The sequence below is a fragment of the Labeo rohita genome, chromosome 24 (genome assembly GCF_022985175.1).
Source record: "Labeo rohita strain BAU-BD-2019 chromosome 24, IGBB_LRoh.1.0, whole genome shotgun sequence".
Classification (NCBI taxonomy): domain Eukaryota; kingdom Metazoa; phylum Chordata; class Actinopteri; order Cypriniformes; family Cyprinidae; genus Labeo; species Labeo rohita.
In genome coordinates, this window is record NC_066892.1 from 10547384 (window position 1) to 10569023 (window position 21640).

At 36.4% G+C, this 21640-nt stretch overlaps 2 protein-coding genes across 2 annotated transcripts; one reads left to right on the plus strand and one right to left on the minus strand.

The window, feature by feature from the left end:
- Positions 1 to 410: 410 nt before the first annotated feature.
- and1 (actinodin1) lies at positions 411 to 6388 on the plus strand. Its single transcript, XM_051098899.1, has 5 exons — positions 411 to 456; positions 1743 to 1812; positions 2659 to 2703; positions 4001 to 4140; positions 4731 to 6388. The coding sequence occupies exons 2-5, from the start codon at positions 1761 to 1763 to the stop codon at positions 6189 to 6191; spliced, it is 1698 nt and encodes a 565-aa protein (XP_050954856.1). The 5' UTR covers positions 411 to 456; positions 1743 to 1760; the 3' UTR covers positions 6192 to 6388.
- Positions 6389 to 7744: 1356 nt separating this feature from the next.
- adipoqa (adiponectin, C1Q and collagen domain containing, a) lies at positions 7745 to 10946 on the minus strand. The gene is made up of 3 exons (XM_051098506.1): positions 10814 to 10946; positions 10493 to 10727; positions 7745 to 9020 (listed from the first exon to the last, which is right to left on the minus strand). Exons 2-3 carry the CDS (start codon positions 10716 to 10718, stop codon positions 8470 to 8472), a joined length of 777 nt encoding a protein of 258 aa, XP_050954463.1. The 5' UTR covers positions 10719 to 10727; positions 10814 to 10946; the 3' UTR covers positions 7745 to 8469.
- Positions 10947 to 21640: the final 10694 nt, after the last annotated feature.

Below are 21640 nucleotides of genomic sequence, written 5' to 3' on the forward strand. Positions count from 1 at the left end.
AATTTATCAACATTTTGGGTGACCTCTGAAATTTTCATTTTTGAGTGAACAATTCCTTTGAAAACTAATCCAAACTAATCTAGACTAGTCCTGTTTTTTTGTCCTTCAGCATTTTTTCTTTACGTTCTAAACACAAAACACTTGATGTTCTTTTCTCTCCTCCTGTTTCTGTCTATAATTGCAACATCTGATTGGTTGACTTGCTGGCCCAGAGAAGGCCAATCATAGAGTTGGAAGCAACATGTAGTCAGCCCTGTGGGATGCACCTTTTTGTTTTTAATTATCAAGGTTGGGTTTAAATTGTGGTTCTCAACGGTGGCCCAGTCGGTGTACAGGGGTGTGTTGAGACTGTAGTACACGAGGGGTTTGGCTCACCTTTCTCCTCCAGTCGCTCAGCTGTAGAGCTGAACATCAAGGCCTCTCCTCAGCGGATCACATCATCACATCCTAACACAGGTAAGACACAGCTCAAAGCTCTGTATGTGCTTTCATTTGTCTGATTATAAAGCAAATACACATTTCAAAAACCCTTATAATTGCATTTAAAAATATGGAGACACTCCCCAAATGTTACAATGTTAACACTTTTGCACAGTTAAATGATCGTAAGATAATTTTTTGATTGTTCTACATTTAAAATATATTTTGTATGAAAAAGTTGAAATACTGAAAAAAAAAAAAATTACCTGTGAATTGTGTAAATTATGTGTTACTATGTATACAGGCATTTGTAGCATATAAAAAACAATAATTTGCAGGTAATCAAACATATACACTACCGGTCAAAAGTTTTTGCACAGTAAGATTTTTAATGTTTTTTTTAAAGACGTCTCTTCTGCTCACCAAGCCCGAATTTATTTGATCCAAATTACAGCAAAAGCAGTAATATTGTGAAATATTTGTACTATTTAAAATAACTGCTTTCAATTTGAATATATTTTAAAATGCAATTTATTCCTGTGATCAAAACTGAATTTTCAGCATCATTACTCCAGTCTTCAGTGTCACATGATCCTTCAAAAATCATTCTGATATGGATTTGCTTTTTTGGTGGGGAAAGAAAGCATAGAAATTAATACTTTTATTTAGCAAGGATGCTTTAAATTGATCAGAAGCGATGATAAAGACATTTATAATGTTACAAAAATTTCTATTTCAGATAAATGCTGTTCTTTTGAACTTTCTATTCATCAAAGAAACCTGCAAAAATTATACTGAGCTGTTTTCAACATCATAATGATAATAAATGTATTTGAGCAGCCAATCAGAATGTTAGAATGATTTTTGAAGCATCATGTGAGTGGAGTGATGATGCTTCAAATTCAGCTTTGAAATCACAGGAATAAATTACATTTTAAAATATATTCAAATAGAAAACAGTTATTTTAAATAGTAAAAATATTTCAGAATTTTACTGTTTTTGCTGTGTTCTGGATCAAATAAATGCAGGCTTGGTGAGCAGAAGATACTTTTAAAAAAATACATTGATCTTACTGTTCAAAAACGTTTGACAGGTAGTGTAAAGCTAAGTTGCTTGTACTACTTGCAGAGTTCTTTCTTATTTGATCAATTCTTCCTCTCAAATATCAGTTCAAATATTGCAAAATTTAGATATATATGAAATCTTATAACGATTCTCATTTGCTACTGTTGTTATCATCTTGAAATAGAGGTTCATCATGTTAAAGTATGAATATGAAAATACAAATTTAAATGCTATAAATGATTTTGTTTATCCAAAGGAATCAGGAAGGTTAAGAATGGCCGGTTCCGTCTTCCATGTGTTGCTGCTAGCAACATTATTATTACCAGGTGAGACTTTTAAATGATAGTTTTTTAATATTACAAAACTGTTCTTTGGTTTTCCTCACAGTTTGAACTATTTTGTAAACAATTTAGGTAGGTATCTTTATTTTTAGTAGTTTTATGATAAAATGCCAGATCAGATAGAAGCTACCTGACTCAATGACTTTGTATCTTCTCAGTGAAAGCCCTGTAGCAAACAAGGGGGTATCAAGTTTCTGAGTGCCAGGTCTTTGCTTTTTGCTCTGCAACTGGTAAAATGATTAACTGTAGTCAGCAAAACTCAAGTGCACCAGGTTTCCAGATGTGGCTGCAGTTTACGAGCTCATAAAAAATAAACTTGCTGATACTCTGAAAGAGCAACATTTCCTTTACCTCCCTCACACAAGACACCGAGATCTTCCGTTCATTTACATCACAGAAAAGACCATGATCCACTCGTCCCCGTTCCAGCAGAGACGAATGCCACCTTCAAAGAGATAAGACAGAAAAAGTGTCAGTTCATACATTTTTTTCTGATGCAAGGATAATTAGATTCACCTGTAGTTACAGAGGCTCCTTCCCTTTGTAGATTTTATAGCTTTTGCTTGTAGACGAGCTCAGTTACTGTGGCCCCCTGCTGCCAGGCATCAAAGTGCTGATGTGTGCTGTCTGAAGATTAATTTCCTACAATAGCCTGTATATTGCAACCTTCCCTCCCCCCCACAAAACTTGTAAAACTGCATCCTGCTACCCTCAGCTCATTGGACCTTTACTGTCTGTAAGCATTTTCTGCTCTGTCTTTGACAAAATGCAACATCTGGTTGAGACTTGGACCCCCTAATTTTTTTCCCCTCTACTCGTCTTCTCAAACAGAGTTACTGTTGGCTGGCCCTGTGACCCAGCGTTTAAAAGGAGATGGTAAGTATGGCTTGTTCTCTTGTTCTGTCAGCTTCTTTATACATGTGTAATCAAAAGTTTACATACACCTTGCAGAATCTGCAAAATGTTAATTATTTTACCAAAATAAGAAGGATCATATCAAAATGCAAGTTATTTTTTATTTAGTACTGACCTGAATAAGATATTTCACATAAAAGACGTTTACATATAGTCCACAAGAGAAAATAATAGTTGAATTTACAAAAATGACCCCATTCAAAACATACACTTGATTCTTAATACTGTGTTGTTACCTGAATGATTCACAGCTGTTTTTTTTTTTTTTTACTGATAGTTGTTCAAGAGTCCCGTGTTTGTCCTGAACAGTTAAACTGTTCTTCAGAAAAGTTCTTCAGGTCCCACAAATTCTTTTGTTTTTTAGCATTTTTTGTGTATTTGAACCCTTTCCAGCAATGACTGTATGATTTTAAGATCCATCTTTTCACACTTAAGACAATTGAGGGACTCATATGCAACTATTACAGAAAGTTCAAACGCTCAAACTGATGCTCCAGAAGGAAAAACAATGCATTAAGAGCCGGGGGTGAAAACTTTTGAAAAGAATGAAGATGTATGTTTTTCTTATTTTGTCTATCATATTTTTAAATTTAGTACTGCCCTTCAGAAGCTACAGAAGATACTTACATGATTCCCAGAAGACAAAATAAGTTAAATTTACCCTGATCTCCAAATTCCAAAAGTTTTCACCCCTTAATGTATCGTTTTTCCTTATGGAGCATCAGTGAGTGTTTGAACCTTCTGTAATAGTTGCATATGAGTCCCTCAGTTGTCCTCAGTGTGAAAGGATGGATCTTAAAATTATACAGTCATTGTTGGAAAGGGTTCAAATGCACAAAAATGCTGAAAAACAGAAGAATTTGTGGGACCTGAAGGATTTTTCTGAAGAACAGCGGGCAGTTTAACTGTTCAGGACAAACAAGGGACTCAAGAACAACTATCACTAAACAAAACAAACCAAAAAGCTGTGGATCATTCAGGTAAAAACAGTATTAAGAATCAAGTGTATGTAAACTTTTAAACAGGGTAATTTTTAGAAATTCAGCTATTATTTTCTCTTGTAGATTATATGTAAACGTCTTTTATGTGAAATATCTTATTCAGGTCAGTAATAAAAAATAACTGACATTTTGCATGGTCCCTGTTATTTTGTTAAAATAATTAACATTTTGCAGATTCTGCAAAGTAAACTTTTGACTTCAACTGTACCTGTTGTATAGCTACTATATAATGAAGTAATACGCAGTGTTTCTCCCAGATGGAAATGATGAAAAGGCAGGCGCTGAAGCAGGTCCAATGAAACTAATCCGCAACAGGAGAAACATCAGTTGGTACAAACAGCACTCTGACTTCTGGAACTGGTACAAATACTTCACAGACAATGGGAACCAAGAGGGAGTGAGTACAGCGTATTATGAACTAAACAGAACATAGCTTTTCCAAAGGTTAATCTTAAAGGGATAGTTCACCCAAAAATGAAAATTCTGTCATTAATTACTCACCCTCATGTTGTTTCAAACCCATATGACCTTCGTTCATCTTCAGAACACAAATTAAGATATTTTTGATGAAATCTGAGGGCTTTCTGACCCTGCATAGACAGCAACACAACTACCACGTTCAAGGCCTAGAAAGGTAGTAAAGACTACTGTAATGAGGTACACGTGTCACATGGACTATTTTAACGATGTCCTTACTACCTTTCGGGCCTCAAACGTGTCAGTTGCATTGCTGTCTAGGGTCAGAAAGCTCTCAGATTTCATCAAAAATATCTTCATTTGTGTTCCAAAGATGAACGAAGGTCTTACGGGTTTGTAACAACATGAGGGTAAGTAATTAACACCTGATTTTTCATTTTTGTGTGAACTATCCCTTCAAACCAGGGAATTACTAGTTATGAACTTGAGGATGATAAAGGTTACTTAAGTGTTTTGTATTGGTTGTATAATCCAAGTACTGAATCAAAATCATTCGTTGTTACCTTTCAGGTTGCTGAGCTGGATCGCGTCTATCTTGCATACTTGCAGAACAAGAATCGGGCTGAGGCACGTAGCTCCTACAAGCTGTACCTGCAGCACCTTAGCGACATCTACAAATCTTGTGCTGAGTCTGGTGACCCAAACTGTGTGGCCTCGTACACTAGCAGACCCAAACCCAAAGCTGAGGCACCAGCGCCTGCGCCAGTCAAGTCCTGCGACCCTTATAGAGACCCATACTGCTTGTACTCAAAGGGATACTCATATTACCCATACATGACTCCGGCTCCAGTCGCTGTCAAAGCTCCTGCACCTGCCCCAGTCAAAGCCCCAGCCTACATCCACACCCCTGTGGTGAAGGACCCACGTTCTGGTTACTACTACTACTCTCCATTGGTGCAACCCTTCCTGTCAGCCGAGCAAAGGGCTGAGCTGTTGCGCATCTGCGATGCAGAAGATGTCGAGTGTCTTCAGTATCACCTCCGTGCTGCTTATGGATACAAGCCCGCTGCTGCCATGGCTCCATCCTACGCTCATCTCGGCTGTGACCCTAAGACCGACCCTCACTGCGTCCCCCATATGGCCCAGAAGGCGCCATCCGGTCTCTACATGCGTTATCCCCACTGTGACCCTCGGGTTGACCCATACTGTGCTTATGCTGCTGCTCTGGCATCTTCGCAAAACCTTGAAGCCCCATCTTCTGGACCTTGCAATCCTCTGTACGATGATAACTGCAACCCTTTGACAGCTACGAGGTTTGGCAGCTTGGCTCCTGAAAATCTGAAGGACGAGCCTGCTTCTGAAGCCGGTGCCATGCGGGTACCCCCAAGCTCTCGTCGTGACCCCTACACCATGTATCGAGATGCATCTGCTGGGGCTGACCTGCGAAGACACCCACCTACACAACTCCAGCCTCCAAGGCACCAACCAGAGGAAGCTCAACACCCTTTGGGACCCCGTGGGAAGACCAAGGAGGGATATGACTGCTTCATCGGGTACGATGAAGAGTGCTACCCACTGGGTTCCCAAAACGAGCACCGCCCTCCTGTGCACCGACAGCCGTCCCTCCCAACCGAAGCCTATGAGCCCCACCTGAATGCTGATGGATCCAGAAATGGAGTGATCGAACCTGATCCCGACTGCGACCCGGAGTATGACAGAAACTGCCGTTTGCGCCGCTACGACCCTGAGGTGGCCCAACCCGCCAGTCCATCACCTCAAGAGGAGCCAGCCCAGGAGGAATCCCACCATGAAGAGGTCCCTCAGCGTAGAGAAGAGTCCTACCCTGAGGCCCCAGGCTACGACCAGCAGCAGTATGAGCCCTACATGAGCGGACAAGGAGATCCATATGCCAGATATGGCTCTCAGGAGCCAGGAGCGACTAGTTTTCAAGATATCCTGAGAGGATACGGTAGTCGGTATCCTGGCCAGGACGACCACCGTGCCTATAACGGAGACTACAGAAAGAAATAAATACCTGTGACAATGTATACCAAGAATAGTCAGGACACAACATGTTTTTTTTACACACTTGTAGAAAGGTGCACACAGGAACTCACTTGGTTCACTCACAATATTTTCGAGAGCTGCTGAAATTTCCTAGCTCTGGAGTTTGACAGCACTTGTATAGGAAAGGTTTTTTTTTTTTATTCTTATGATTTCTTGCTGATTCTTTTAGCCCATGTAATCTGATTGTGTGTTGCAGCATCTCTAGGAGAGATATTCTACTAGAGGAGCACCTGAAATAGCTCTTCGTATCTTTGTGGAGGGAAAATTACACCAAAGTATACAAAAGGTGAATAGTGTACTTGAATATACTGTAACCTCTCCCGTTTTGGCTTTTTCTTTGTAAATTCACCCAACAATTTCCCTTCAAAATTAATATTTAATGAACTTCTGGGACCCTTGCTTATTTGTATTCTTTTTTAAAACACCAAATTGATGCTTTGTGATTTGTTTGCATATTTGTAAGATGTCTTTGAATGTTTCAAATAAAAGCTTTAAAGATCTTGAGTCTCTTTATTTGCAAATGCATTATTACTACTGACAATCTAGCTAATTTAACATACACTACCAAAAGTTTTTGAACAGTAAGATTTTTCTTTTTTTTAAAGAAGCGCCTTCTGCTCACCAAGCCTGCATTTATTTGAACCACAATACAGCAAAACAGTGATAATGTGAAATATTTTTACTATTTAACATAACTGCTTTCTATTTGAATATATTTTAAAATGTAATTTATTCTTGTGATCAAACTTAAATTTTCAGCATCAGTACTCCAGTCTTCAGTGTCACATGTTCTTTCAGAATTCATTCTAATATGCTGATTTGCTGTTGAAGAAACATTTATTATTAAAACAACTGAGTACAGGATTCTTTGATGAATAGAAAGATCCAAAGATCAGCATTTATCTGAAATAAAAAGCTTTTGTAACATTATACACTATACCATTCAGTATATATATATATATATATATATATATATACTGAATGGCAATCTGTATATTATGCTCACAGTATATCCATCTGTAAATATATATACACAGAATTTAATACTTTAATACTTTATTTAGCAAGAATGCTTTAAATTGATCAAAACTGATGATAAAGACATTTATAATGAGCTTGAATAAACTTTCTATTCATCAAAAAAACCTGAAAAAATTCTACTCAGCTGGTTTCAACATAATAATAAAAATAAATAAATAAATAAATAAAATAATAAATGTTTTGAGCAGCAAATCAGAATATTAGAATGATTTCTGAAGGATCATGTGACTGCAAAAATTCAGTTCTGAAATCACAAGAATAAATTACATTTTAAAGCATATTCAAATAGAAAACAATTATTTTAAATAGTGAAATATTTTGCTGTATTTTGGAATCAAATAAACACAGGCTTGGTGAGCAGAAGAGACTTCTTTAAAAAAATTGTTTAAAAAAAACTGTTTAAAAACTTTTGACTGGTGTACTTTTTTTATTAATTGCAGTCAACTAATAATAATAAAAAAAACTGCTGTAAGAAATTGCTGTTGCTCACATTTTATTGGACTATTATTATGCCATCCTATTGTTATTCACAGAGCAATCCAATACTAAAAACTAATTAATCATCTCACTGTTCAACTTACTAACACATAAACACTCAGTAATAATAACCAAATCAGCACAAAAATCCAAATTTGCAGGATTTTTCAGTTACCTGTCTTGGGAGTTTAGAGAGATGTAAAACTATCCACAATTAAGATGTTTCTTCAAAATCTAGAACACAGTCCAAGTCGTTGGTCATTAGCCTGAGAATGATTTTAATAACCATTAATAAATATAAATACTCAACAGCTGTCATGCTATTTTGGTTCATTAAAAACTATGACATACACATGGAGATCAAAGAGCTGCAGGACTGCAAATCTAAATAAAATGTAATCATAAGGTCACAGCTCAGCATGTGTGGTGGTATATACTGACCTTGAACACTGATTCAAATATCTGCGAGGATGAAGCATGCTAAACTGCACACCAACTGCTGTATTGAGAGATAGCCAGTTGGCTAGATGTGACATGTTTAGCGGGTGGGCAGGCAGACTCCCTGTGAACATATCTGGCCTATAAATCTAAAAATGACAGGGCTTATGACAATATCAAACACACATACACAAACACACACACCAAATAATCTCTTCATGCTGCATTAAACAGATTGTTCTGTGAGATTAAGTGAACATGTGGCTATAAATATATCCACAAAGTGTCAGCGTCTGCGGTTGTCAGTTGGGTTGCTTAAGATTTTAGGAGTCAAAAGGAAGCCACTGAAGGTGGAGTCATTGTTGGTATCTGCATAAATCCCTACATCAAATACGTCATCATACAACTGCAGCCAAACCTCATCTCCAGCAGACAGATTTAAAATCACCCCTCCGGAGGCCTGATCCAGATTTCCGTTGTGGAACTGGTCAAGAGTAAAGGCCACAGTCCGACCGTTTTTAAACATGGCTACCTTGGTTTCCTTCCCGTTGATGGTGAGATGATACGTGAAGTAGTAGATCCCAGAGATGGCACAGCGAAACTTTCCGGAGATGTCGTCGTAGTGGTGCTGCTCATTGTAGAAGGTTTTAAGAAAGCGGATGGGAGCTCCACTAGCCTGGGTGGTTTTACCTGTGAGCCCCATGCTAAAAGCAGATTGGTAGGGGAAGGAACCCTCTCCGCTTTCTCCTTTCAGACCAGGGTTTCCAGGAAATCCTCTTTTGCCTGCAGGTCCCTCATCTCCTGGGTCACCTGGCTCTCCATTTGGTCCTTTGGGGCCTGGACAAAGATATTTGAAGAGATTAAGATTTTTAAAATTCTGGTTCAATCATCCTACATCGCTGGAGAAGTACCAACCCAATGTTTGCAAAGTGAAAATGCAAAGAAGGTCAAACGCCCTTTATAAAAAAAGATAAAAACAGTGATGTAGGACGATGTAGGAAGTTGGAGCAGATAATGATACACAAAGTTCACGCAGAGTTAGACAAGACGAGCACTTGAGGTTAAAAAGTATATAATAGTATTTTTTTTAGAAAATACAGCTGGCAAATGATAAATTCGTGATTAATCGCATCCAAAATAAAAGTTTGAGTTTGCCTAATATATGTGTGTGTACTGTGTAATTATTATGTATATATAAATACAAGCACATTCATGCACATATTTAAGAAATATTTACAAGTATATGTATTTATTATAATTTTTCTAGAATTTATATTATATATAAATAAAAATATTTTGTTCATAACATATTTCTCTTAAATATACACATTCATTTGTGTGTATTTATATATACTTAATAATTACACACAGTACACACACACATATATTAGGCAAACTCAAACTTTTATTTCGGATGTGATTAATCGCGATTAATTGTTACTCCCGACATCTGAGCCGCTGAAGATGCAGTGGATTACATTTGTTTGTGAAGGGAATGCGCCTCCCGATCTACATAAATGTGTCTATGCTTGCGCAAATCATTTGTGATCCAGCTTCACCAACAGCAGAAGTGAGTATAAGGGGTTTTTATGAATCTCTGCAATCACCTTTCCTAATAACGTGTTAGTTAGCAAGTTTAGCAGCTAAAAGCGGCTAAAGTAAACAGGTTCGTCACTCCACAGAGAGAAGAGAGGGGCGGGGCAAGCAGAGCTCATTAACATTTAAAGCAGCCTCGACCAGAACAGGAAGATCTTTGCAGAGCTCATTTTGACAAGGTAAAAAGGGTGCTGTTTTACACAACCACTGAGAATTTTTAACCAAAGTATATTATAGAATTTTCATTAAGACCCTAAAGAATCATATCAACTTGTGGAAAATGGGCATCTGATGACCCCTTTAAGAGTGGAATATATACATTGTCAATATAAAACTAGATTTTGCACATTACTGTTGTTAATAAAAGTAAATTTTGTAAGCTTCCCATATCACGCTTAGTGCTTGACTGTCAAATGTGTATAAACTTGAAAGAAACAAGAAATGAACATGTAATATTATTAGTAACTGTACTTAATGCAATACATGCATTGAAACTGCAGTTTAGACCTTCAAACCGCTGGGCACCATTGAAATCCACCATAAGGAGAAAAATTTCGGAATTTTCCTTAAAAACCTTATTTCTTTCTTGAAGGAGGAAAGATGTAAATCTTGGATGACAGGGGTGAGTAAACTGTCATGAAATGTTTATTCTAGAAGTGAACTAATCCTTCTCAAGGGCACTTAATACCATTAGGAGTCTGTAAATGAATCACCTGGATCTCCGATATCTCCCTTTTCCCCCTCACGCCCATCACGTCCGTCCCGCCCGGGGATACCATCAAACCCTGGTGTGCCAGGAACACCTCTCATCCAGCGGGAACAAGGTTCCCTGCCGTCCTGCTCAGCCAGCTCTGTATCCTCCTCTTGAGAGACACCCAGCCTGGCTGCCATTAGCACACAAAGCACAGCTATCCATGCAGACTTCATTGTAAGAGCCATGTTATCAATCTGTTAAATAAAATTGAAGAAGCTTTTAGAAAAGTAAAGACATCAGTATTAGAATTTTATGATTAAATAAGCATTTTCAATCCTACCTGGTCATCAACAGTGTGTCATTACAGTCTTTTGTGTACAGTGGTAGCTTCAGTTGTTGTCCTTTTGCCTTTTGGGATCTTATGTGCTGGGTTTTTTTCTGTGCTTGTCACTCCTAAAAATATCTGGCTGGACATGCAAAGCAGCTGCTCGTATTAAACAACCAGTCCCACTATCACATTGAGATTGTGTGTGAGACTTTTGTATATTTATTGTTGTTGATTAATTCCTGCTACCTGCTAGTCAGTTTAAAGCACACTTTTTGTGAGTAGCTTGATTACTTTAGAAGCTTTCTGAACATTATTAGAGATATCTGCTTATATAACGAAGGTAGAGGAGCAAATTACTGCCTAGTAACCTAGTAAAACCCATTTAATCTGTGATTTATTCATATAATTTGCCAAAACAGCACTGCTAGCATAAGAACAGGAGGAACTTTAATCTAATCATGGGGCGCCACCATGTGGCTGACGTAATATAGTATCAAGCACTCAAATGTGTCCTGAGACAGAGATAAATAAGATAAAATGAAGGATATATGTGTTAAAAATATATATTTAGAAGCCTTATTTTTCAGTATTGATAATAATATATAAAAGTTCACCCTTGGTGAGCATAAGAGACTTCTTTCAAAAGCATTTTGAATGGTATATTCCCACATTATTCACAAACCCGTTCTCTATAACAAAAACAGATTTAATGGCCTGGTGGGTTATTTATCATAACTGTATTTAAATGTAATTCTGTTGTTTGAAGCACTGTCAAGGCAAACAGGTCTATAAGTATAATGCTACCTCATGTTTTGATAAGGTTAGCAGCACAATAAAGCTCAACGGACATGGCAGTTTAATCATAATAATGCATAATGTCCTTATATACCTATTACTGCCACAATTCCCCAGGTCTTTATGAGGACTCTCAGAGTTAATTAGACGCTTCATTAAAACATGAAACCATTAGATATGAAAGGAGTTCTCCATTCTCTGCTCTTCCCATCTGTGTTGTGCTGTAAAAGGTCAGTGTTCATCTCACATAGCTCCCTGTGCGCTACCTGACACTTCACTGGACTAATTGTATTACTTGTACTGATAATAAAATGCCAACATATTTTGTTTAAACAATGTTTTGCTGAAATGTCACGACTGTGGATAGTCGTCCTCATATTTTAGCTTTTAATCAACACTATCAATCTACTATTGTGTTTAAGTGGATATCAGGTGTGAGCCCGATGAACACATTATGTGTTGTGAGAGCAAGCAAAGACCCTATTAATTTAAATTTTATCAATAATTGCTTATAATGGGTTAGTCATACATACACAGGGAGTTTGTTAACCCTAAAAAGGCTGCTGAAAACCTGTTCTACACAATCTACCACATCTTCTGTGGTCTGATTGATCAAACAGTATAGTCGAGATCTCATGACAGAACACAGACAGGTTGAATGATGCTTTCATTTAAGCCAAACATCTTACATGGAGATCGCTGAACTTCAGCTTATTTGTTTGTTGGTGTTTTCAGATCAGCTTCGGCACCAGGGTTGCCAGGTTTTTACAACAGAACCCTCCAACTGCTACTCAAAACTAGCCCAAAACTAGCCAAAATCATTTTGGAGGGGTCCCCTGGTAAAATTGCGTTCCGGGGGTAAAATACACGGCACACAGTGAGCACAACGGAGTGAGCGTTTTCAATTCAATCCAATTCAAGGCATTTGATCTTAAATGCTTGCGTGGTGCATTATGGGATTGGTAGCAGGGCGGAGAAAGGATTGAGAATGGCCGAGAGCAACAAAAAGGTTGGACATTCCTCAACTTTATGCAAATCTTGAGCGAAAAATGCCTGGCAACAACCAGTCGCTGTGAAAAGTAGGCAAGGCAGGATTCTGAAGTATGTTTCCAAATGTTTGCTGAACTGGTGGATTACTAAACTGAAATCACTTCATCGTTGAAGCCATATATTTTATTTAGGGCTGTCTCTATAGACAACCTTTCATTATGTTGAATTTTAGGTTGTACCTACATGGCGCCAATAAAGTGTTTAGTTTGCGAACCACTGTTAAAGAAGATAAAACGCAAACAGGGTTTAAACATTGTTTTCAGAGGTGGGCTCTGCCCTAAATTTCACACGCACGCGGCACTGAGCACAGATTTGACGCTGTAGTGAAAACGCACATCAAAGTAGTCCAATTCTTGGCAACACTTGTCAGTGCTTCCATAACTAAGAGTGTGCTCATGGTTGCCAGATTGCAAAAATAAAGCAAAACACTGAGCAGAAAATGCATCCTTTTAACATTGAATCCTTGATTTGGGAATTTAAATTCTTGATATCTGGCAACCCCACAGCACAAGCTTGCGTAGTAGAAGCACATACAACAGTCTGCCATAATATTTTGTCTCCCTTTTTTGATGAAAATAAGAGATTTTGGTATAGTTTTAATTTTTTAAATACATAAAAGTATCGTCTTTTATCTTCAACAATATTGCATGTCTATTTAGTCACAGTTACCGTTAACTGACAATACTGTTGTCTAGTCATCGTCTCGTTTTTTTAATCATGGAAAAAAAGCTCTTCAACAAACATTTTTCATCATAGTTTTTGTTAACAAAATTAACAACTTTTGAGTAACGTTTATTAGTAAGTTTCTTAATCATTACTGTATTGTGGCCCAACATTTTGTAAAACTTAATTTTAAATACAGCAACCTTTGACCTTAAAACCATAATGACTATCCACCTTGTTCTTCAATGCGGAACTAAACCTATGGGCGAGACCTCCGGTTTATTAGCCGATAAAGAAAATTAGCCGTTAGCCGTCGGCCATATTGACAGCACTGAACGTAAACAATGCCACTTGAACTGAATGAAACTTGCATATTATCGCTGCTGAAAATGGTCAATTATTGTCATGTTTTGGGCTGTACTAATCAGTCGGACAGTGAAGTCCATTTGGAGTACTATAGATGGCCAAAAACTACAACAAATCAAGGAGAAGAGTGCAAAAAACTGTCTGAGGAACAAAAGGTTGGCCGACTGAGCCAGGACTTAAAGAGCAAGAATCTTGAAAACATTAGTGTTTGTTCTTATCATTTCCAGTTAGGTAGTTGAAATATTAGGCTAATATCTTAATTAATACTGCTTGTACGAATCTTTACCACCTATTAACTTTAGTTTGTCAAAATATTGCGCCCTTTCCTGCTCTATATGATTTAGCAGCTTCCACACACTTTTCCTGTGGTTTAGACAGCATAAATTAGCAGAACAATGTATTCAGTAGTAAAATAACTGACTAAACCATGACGTAAGTGCAAAGAAAGTGTGTAAAACACACCAGTTTGCAATATCAGGTAGCAAAACGAGCAGTTTGTACAACTAAAAGTAGCTGGACACGGAAGTCAGAACCATTAAATTTACAAATACAAACCGCTCTTACAGGAAAAATAAGATGGATAAAAGCGGTTTAAATGTTAGCAATGTAGATTTAGAGTAGTATTTCAGAACAGGTAAATGCTACAGAAGTTTTATTTTGTCAAACAAAGAGAGAAAACTGGAGCACTAAATGAAAGTTAACCAACATGCCAAGTAATTAACCTCATTTTTACAAGAAAGCTCTATATTTAGTTCAGAGACCTAAAGGAGATTCTTTCTACTCAATTGTAGCAAGCATCTGGAGGGAAAGTCATCATTGAGATCATTCAGGGCACATTTACACTAATTAGTGTCAAAATGTAAAGAAGTATGCATCGGTTACCATGGATACAAATGAGGAATCTGAGTTTCAACCCAATGGTTCAAAAGGTACGAGGAGGAAAAAACCCTGTGAACTGCTTACAAACCAAATATGCTTATCTTAGCACTGCAGAGGTTTCCAATATATGCACAGTTAGAGTCATTTTCGTGGCTGCTTGTTTGCAGCTCTAATAGGATACCTCTGGAATTGGATTATGCAGGTAATAGGGGAATAATACCGTGAGGGGTTTATTACGATTATGACAGCTACGTTCGGAAGGGGAAAAATATACAGTTACAGTCGAAAATGGGTTTTCATGACGTCCCGTGTTTCAAAATAAACAGTTTGAAAGCATAACTTTGAAAGAATATCGTTGGCTAGAAAGTTGTCAGGATGAAGTTTGAGGAAAAGTTCCCTCTCTCTCATTGGAGACGGCTCAGGCAAGCTGCTAGTTAGCTCAAACAGAGCGCGGTACTGGATAAACATTAGAGAATGACCCCTCAATCCCCTTAATCACAATTGGGGATGAAATAATGAAAATTAGAAAATTTCATTGTGTGCCAGTGGAATTAACATTTGATCAAATAGCCTGTTCAGTAAGTTCACCTTCCATACGGCTAATGATTAGCTCAATGAAAGTCTCTGTAAACAGTCAACTCTGAACTTTATACATCAGAGAGGCTTAGCCACATGATAAGTGAAAACCAGGCACATTACTCCTTCTGTGCTATATATATTATTGAAATTTTGAATTAAATAAATCTATGACTTTGGTTATAATTATTAGGCCTTTTTTCCCCTCACATCCCTGTATATAATATGTGACCATGGATCACAAAACCAGTCGTAAGGGTCGTTTTTTCAAAACTTAAATTCATGAATTTATACATGAAAGCTGAATAAATAAGCTTTTCATTGATGTATAGTTTGTTAGGATAGGACAACATTTGGCCGAGATACAGCTATTTAAAAATCAGGAATCTGAGGGTGCAAAAAAATTAAAATATTGAGAAAATCGCCTTTAAAGTTTATATTACTAATCAAAAATTAAGTTTTCATACATTTACAGTAGGAATTTTACAAAATATCTTAATGGAACATGATCTTTACTTAATTTCCTAATGATTTTTGCCATAAAAGAAAAATCAACAATTTTGACCCATACAATGTATTTTTGGCTATTGCTACAAATAAACCCCAGCGACTTAAGACTGGTTTTGTGGTCCAGGGTCACATATGTTCTGTCTTTACTATGGGCTAGCAGCTTAACAAACAGCTACCAGCCTCAATGAGCTTTAGGCATGGAGTTGATAATTTTTTAGATTTTTCTGTTATAACTCAATGAAAAAAAAAAAATTAACAAATAAATAAAATAATAAAATAAATTAATATATTTTTTATTATTTTATTTAAATAAAATACATTTATTTAAATAAAATAAATTTTATTTAAATAAACATACATTTTATTTAAATAAAAATACATTTTAAAAATATATATTATAAAATATATATATATATATATATATATTTTAAATGGAGACATTTTCAGAGAAAGGACATCTCCACCTAAGCACGAGGCACAAAAAATGGAAACTGTCTTCACAAAACAAAGATGTCTGGTCGTCCTAACATATGACAATGGAGTTGATAATTTTTCATATTTTTCTGTTATGACTCAATTTTTAAAAATGAACAAATAAATAAATAAAATAATACAATAAATTCATAAAAAGATTTTATTATTTTATTTAAATAAAATACATTTTATTTTGAATTTTTTTTTATATATCTTTTAAATAAAAAAATAAGCATGTGCAATATCTAGCATATTAGGTATTATTTCACTTTTGACAGTAAAAATGGGGACATTTTCAGAGAAAGGACATTTTCAGAGAAAGGACATCTCCACCTAAGGACGAGGCACAAAAAATGGAAACTGTCTCCGGAAAACAAAGATGTCTGGCCGTCCTAACATATGACTGAGGATAGCAACTGTGCTGGCTTTTAATGAAGATTTATGTCGGCACGGCAGATCATTTCTCAAAGTCCACATATTAAGTTTTTATGAAAATCATTTGAAAGAAACATCATTCAAACCCTGGAGAGCAGAAGAAAATGAATGCACCATAATTCTCTGGACTGTTCTTCAGTATTTAGGGGGATATTTATTACAGTTCATTAGGTGAGAGGCGTCTTGAGTGCAGGACTTACAAACATAGCAGATGAACATGCTGTGATAGATGTGGATAATGCTTTAAAAGCACCACTGGGTCATTGGATACACATCCAGGATTTTATTGCTGGGATATGAGAGGCCATCGGCCTCTTCCTTTGGCCTTAAAGCACATGAATCATCATAAAGCAGAGTAACTGGGGAAGGTCTGATTGACAAGCTAGAAAATTATTAGATTTTTTTTTTTTTATGATTCCCCATGAACATTTTACAAATACACTTTTACTTTGCTGTCAAACTGCAACCACAAAGCCTACAGCTGTAAAATATATACAGTATAGATAGACAGATAGAATTTCAAGTGTAACCATGCATGCCTATAAACAAGTAACTTCACTAAAGCATCAAGGTAGTGTTTGTAGTTGCTACTTTACATGTATAACATTGGGCTGTGTACAGATGGGACAGACAGTCCATGGCACTCCTCTGATGCCACAGCAGGTCGTCCAAGCAGCCTTCGTTTGATGGATGGCTTTTATTTTGCTGTCAGCCTTGAACTATTTTCGTGTTTATCTTATTAGCTTCTTCAGATACACTGTCATTTATCTAAGCCAGTCGAGGTGCAGGAGATTTTACCACATGTATAATTTGATAATTGTCTGTAATTAACTTTCAAAGAGTTTCAGATTGTTCAAATACTTTGTATTAATAACAGTAATTTATATGCTTATTTTATTATTATTATTATTATTATCTGTATTGAGTCTTTTAATATTTTCATTATTTATTTTGACCCATACTAATTACCATGTTTAGGCAACACAGCTATGACGTTTAATTATATAGAATTAAACAGTTCCATTTTAAATAATTATTTTGTGGTGGAAATCAATTTTTAAATGTTTTGAATCAAATGTCCAGATTCTTTGTTTTGCTAAGGCTAATTTCACATAGGTAGCTTTTTAAGCATTGTAAATTCACACATTTAAATAATATTTTCACATTGTCTGTCAAAATTATAGCTTGATTGGAAATGAATATTCTGATATTTATAGTACACTAACTTACATAACTTACAGTTGAGGTCAAAAGTTTACATACACCTTGCTAAATCTGCAAAATATTAATTATTTTACCAAAATAAGAGGGATCATATAAAATGCATGTCATTTTTTATTTAGTACTGACCTGAATAAAATATTTTACATAAAAGATACAGCCCACATACAGTCCACAAGAGAAAATAATAGTTGAATTTACAAAAATGACCTTGTTCAATAGTTTCCATATATTTGATTCTTAATACTGTGTTGTTATCTATGATCCACAGCTGTGTTTTGTGATAGCTGTTCATGAGTTTGTCCTGAACAGTTAAACTGCCTGCTGTTCTTGTTTTTGGTTTGTTATGATTTTGAAAGAAATGAAGGAAAAACGATGCATTAAGGGCTTGGGGGGGGTGAAAACTTTTGAACAGAATGAAGATGTTTACATTTTTCTTATTTTGCCTAAATATTATATTTTTTTCATTTAGTACTGCCCTTCAGAAGCTACAAAAAGATACTTTCATGTCTCCCAGAAGACAAAATAAGTTACATTTACCCTGATCTTCAAATTCAAAAAGTTTTCACCCTCCAGCTCTTAATGCATTGTGTTTCCTGCTGGAGCATCAGTGAGTGTTTGAACCTTCTGTAATAATTGCATACGAGTCTCTCAGTTGTCCTGTGTGCAAAGATGGATCTAAAATTCATACAGTCATTGTTGGAAAGGGTTCATATACACATAAATGCTGAAAAATCAAGGAATTTGTGGGACCTGAAGGATTTTTTGGAAGAACAGCAGACAGTTTACCTGTTTAGGACAAACAAGGGGCTCATGAACAACTATCACCTAATAAAAAACAAAAAAACTAAACTAAAAAACAAAACAAAGCAACACAGCTATGGATCATTCATGTAACAACACAGTATTAAGAATCAAGTGTATGTAAACTTTTGAACAGGGTCATTTTTATAAATTCAACTATTATTTTCTCTTGTAAATGTCTTTTATGTGAAATATCTTATTCAGGTCAGTACTAAATAAAATAAGTATTTCTGCAAGGTGTATGTAAACCTGTAAACAAACTGTATTTGAATTATATTCATTTGTATTTCAAATAAAACTTGAGTGAAATTAAGAGTTGCCAGGTCTGTATAACAAAAACAGCCCAATTAGTACTAAAAATTAGCCCAGTCACATTCTGGGGGAAGTGAGCTATCAAATTTGCTTTAATATTACATTCTGGGTGGCCAAAATCACCTTCCAGGGGGGTTCCACCTAGGTCAAAATCACAATCCAGAGGGCTGGGGGGGTTTAGGTTCAACCTGCATACTAAACAAACAACCTGTGGCAACAATATAAAAGTAGCCCAACTCCGCAGAAAAAGTTAGTTTTACAAAAACACATCTAGTCTTGTTTATTTATTATTATGCATGTTGTTAACTGGATTTAAACCAACTAATCCACAAAGACTACACAGATTGCATTGATTTAGTGGGAAATGACCAGTGGTGGGCAGTAACGAAGTAGTTGTAATTCGTTACTGTACTTAAGTACATTTTTCAAGTATCTGTACTTTACTGGAGTAGTTTTATTTTGAGTAACTTTCACTTTTACTTCACTACATTCCAAAGCGTAATATCGTACTTTTTACTTCACTACATTTCATAAACATATCGTTACTCCTTATAAAATATCACGTGCTCTGAGACGCACAAGCGGTGTCTGATTCATGAACAAACTGATTCTTTTCAATGAACCTGTTAAACTGATTCGCCAATCGCACCAAACGATTCATTCACGAATTGGAATGATCCGATTGCAGCTGTTCTCAAATCGACAACTCATTGATTCAAGTGATCCGTTTAGAGCGAGTCTCCAGTCAAATGAATTCACAAGTAAAAACCGGGAGATCTTGTGTGCGCGCGACCGATGCCGCGAAAAGTAAGTTACCAAGGTCGAATTTTCGTATTTTTATAACTGAAAATCATATTTAGGTCAAAGCCGTCCGTTGTTTGTGAATTACATCTGCTGTAAAAGGTGATCTGTTTAAGCGCACTGAAATGAATTCAGACACATCAAAAACGAAAAATTTTAATAACAGCTTAAATAAAATAACTCATGCACGTTCATATTCCTCGCTGATATAACGTTAGCAGTTTTACTAAAATGCTAGCCCTACGTGACGTCTGTTTATATATTGTTTTGCAACAGTATAAATGTTTATATTGTTTGGATCAGCTAGAGTAGACAGATATAATGTTTATTCAACTATACTGAAAATAAGTAAATATTGTTAGCTGATGCTAACTGTCTAGCTGTTGCTGGTGCTAAGTTAAGATAATTTTTAGATATAAAGTCCACATATTTTTATTCAACCACCTAGATAGATTACATCCGAGGGAAAAAGAAAGGATGTGATGTTCAGATCATGGTAACTACAGTAATTATCAAAGGAAAGGAAATAATCATTATGTAAATATTTCCTTAAAATGTTCTCGCTAACTTTAGGCCTTATTCTCATGTCATATATAACTGTGACGTTATGCAAAACAAGCTTTAAAACACTTTTTTTCTTACTGTTGAATATATGATTGTCAAATCTGTTTTGTCTCGGTACATTGCAGTGTAAGCTACACATTGAATATTACTATATCACTTTCGTCAATATAGTCCATATCAACAACAAAAATGTATTTTTTGGGAAAATCCCAGGTTTTTTTATGAGTAGGATTATAAAAACAAATATGTGCTAATATAAAATTCAATTAAGTAGCCTATTTAAAATTGCAAAATTAATCTATCAGTACTTTTTTACTTAAGTACATAAAAAATTGGGTACTTTTGTACTTTCACTCGAGTAAAATTGAAAGAGGAGCACTTTTACTTTTACTGGAGTAATATTTTATTATACGTATCTGTACTTTTACTCAAGTACTCAACTTGTGTACTTCGTCCACCACTGGAAATGACATATCTGGGGATTTGTCATAGTCTCTGATCATTCGCATTTGTCAGAAGTTACATCAAGTAGTGCACAGCTGTAATCTTCATAGGCAGTGGAGATACCTGAGGTCTGAGCGTGTGTGAGAAAGGGAGAGGAAAGCAGCATCTCTGGAGACTACTTCCTCTTCAACTGACAGTTGAATCAAGTCCCTGCATCCTCTCCTAGGGCAGTGCACATTCTCATCGCTTGATGCCATCAGACTGTCTTGACCTTTGACACACACTCAGCCCATCTGTCATTCTACCTCCAGTCTCCTTTCAACACCCATAAGAGTGCACTTTCCCTTATCTTTTTTCTGGAGAAAGCAAGAAGCTTGCTGACTGTCTCCAAGGCCCTGTAATGCATCAGTGCACTGTGATGATCTCTGCCTGAGGTAAACGGCTGCGAAACAGCGCTTCCTTACAGCTGAAACTCAAGAGCTGCCTTCAGGCGGCATAATTTCACCCATATCCCAGGAGTCCCGTAACTTTAATTATTTTCTTTAGTAGTGAGCACCAAGGGAAGGAATCGCTTAAACAGTTCTTACTACTGATTTCATTTCGCGCTACTGCATGTGGAACAACCAGTCTCTCGAATGAAATCGATTTTGGCTCTGTTAAAAAGTAAACTTTCAAATTAAATCTTTTGGCAACAGACAACAGATGGGTTTGATGCCAGAAGCCGCTCAGGAATCGCAGGCTCAAACTGAAGTGGCTGAGAGCGTGACCTAACACAACAAATGCAAAGTATCTTTCATTGGACAACCTCCCTTGATAACGTGAACATCTGTGCGCGATACTGTTAGCTGATTCATCATGATTGGATGAGCTCCTAGTGGAAATAAACTGCAGGGTAAATATGAGTCTCTAGGTGTTATTATATCATAGAGCAGTGGACGGAACCAA

Bases quoted from the DNA above. Each gene is read 5' to 3' on its own strand.
- and1 (XM_051098899.1), top strand. From the start codon at position 1,761: ATGGCCGGTTCCGTCTTCCATGTGTTGCTGCTAGCAACATTATTATTA. The intron at 2,704-4,000 runs GTAAGTATGGCT...TGTTTCTCCCAG, and splicing joins CCAGCGTTTAAAAGGAGATG to ATGGAAATGATGAAAAGGCA. The intron at 4,141-4,730 runs GTGAGTACAGCG...GTTACCTTTCAG, and splicing joins ACAATGGGAACCAAGAGGGA to GTTGCTGAGCTGGATCGCGT.
- adipoqa (XM_051098506.1), bottom strand. From the start codon at position 10,718: ATGGCTCTTACAATGAAGTCTGCATGGATAGCTGTGCTTTGTGTGCTA. The intron at 9,021-10,492 runs GTGATTCATTTA...ATCTTTGTCCAG, and splicing joins GGGAGATATCGGAGATCCAG to GCCCCAAAGGACCAAATGGA.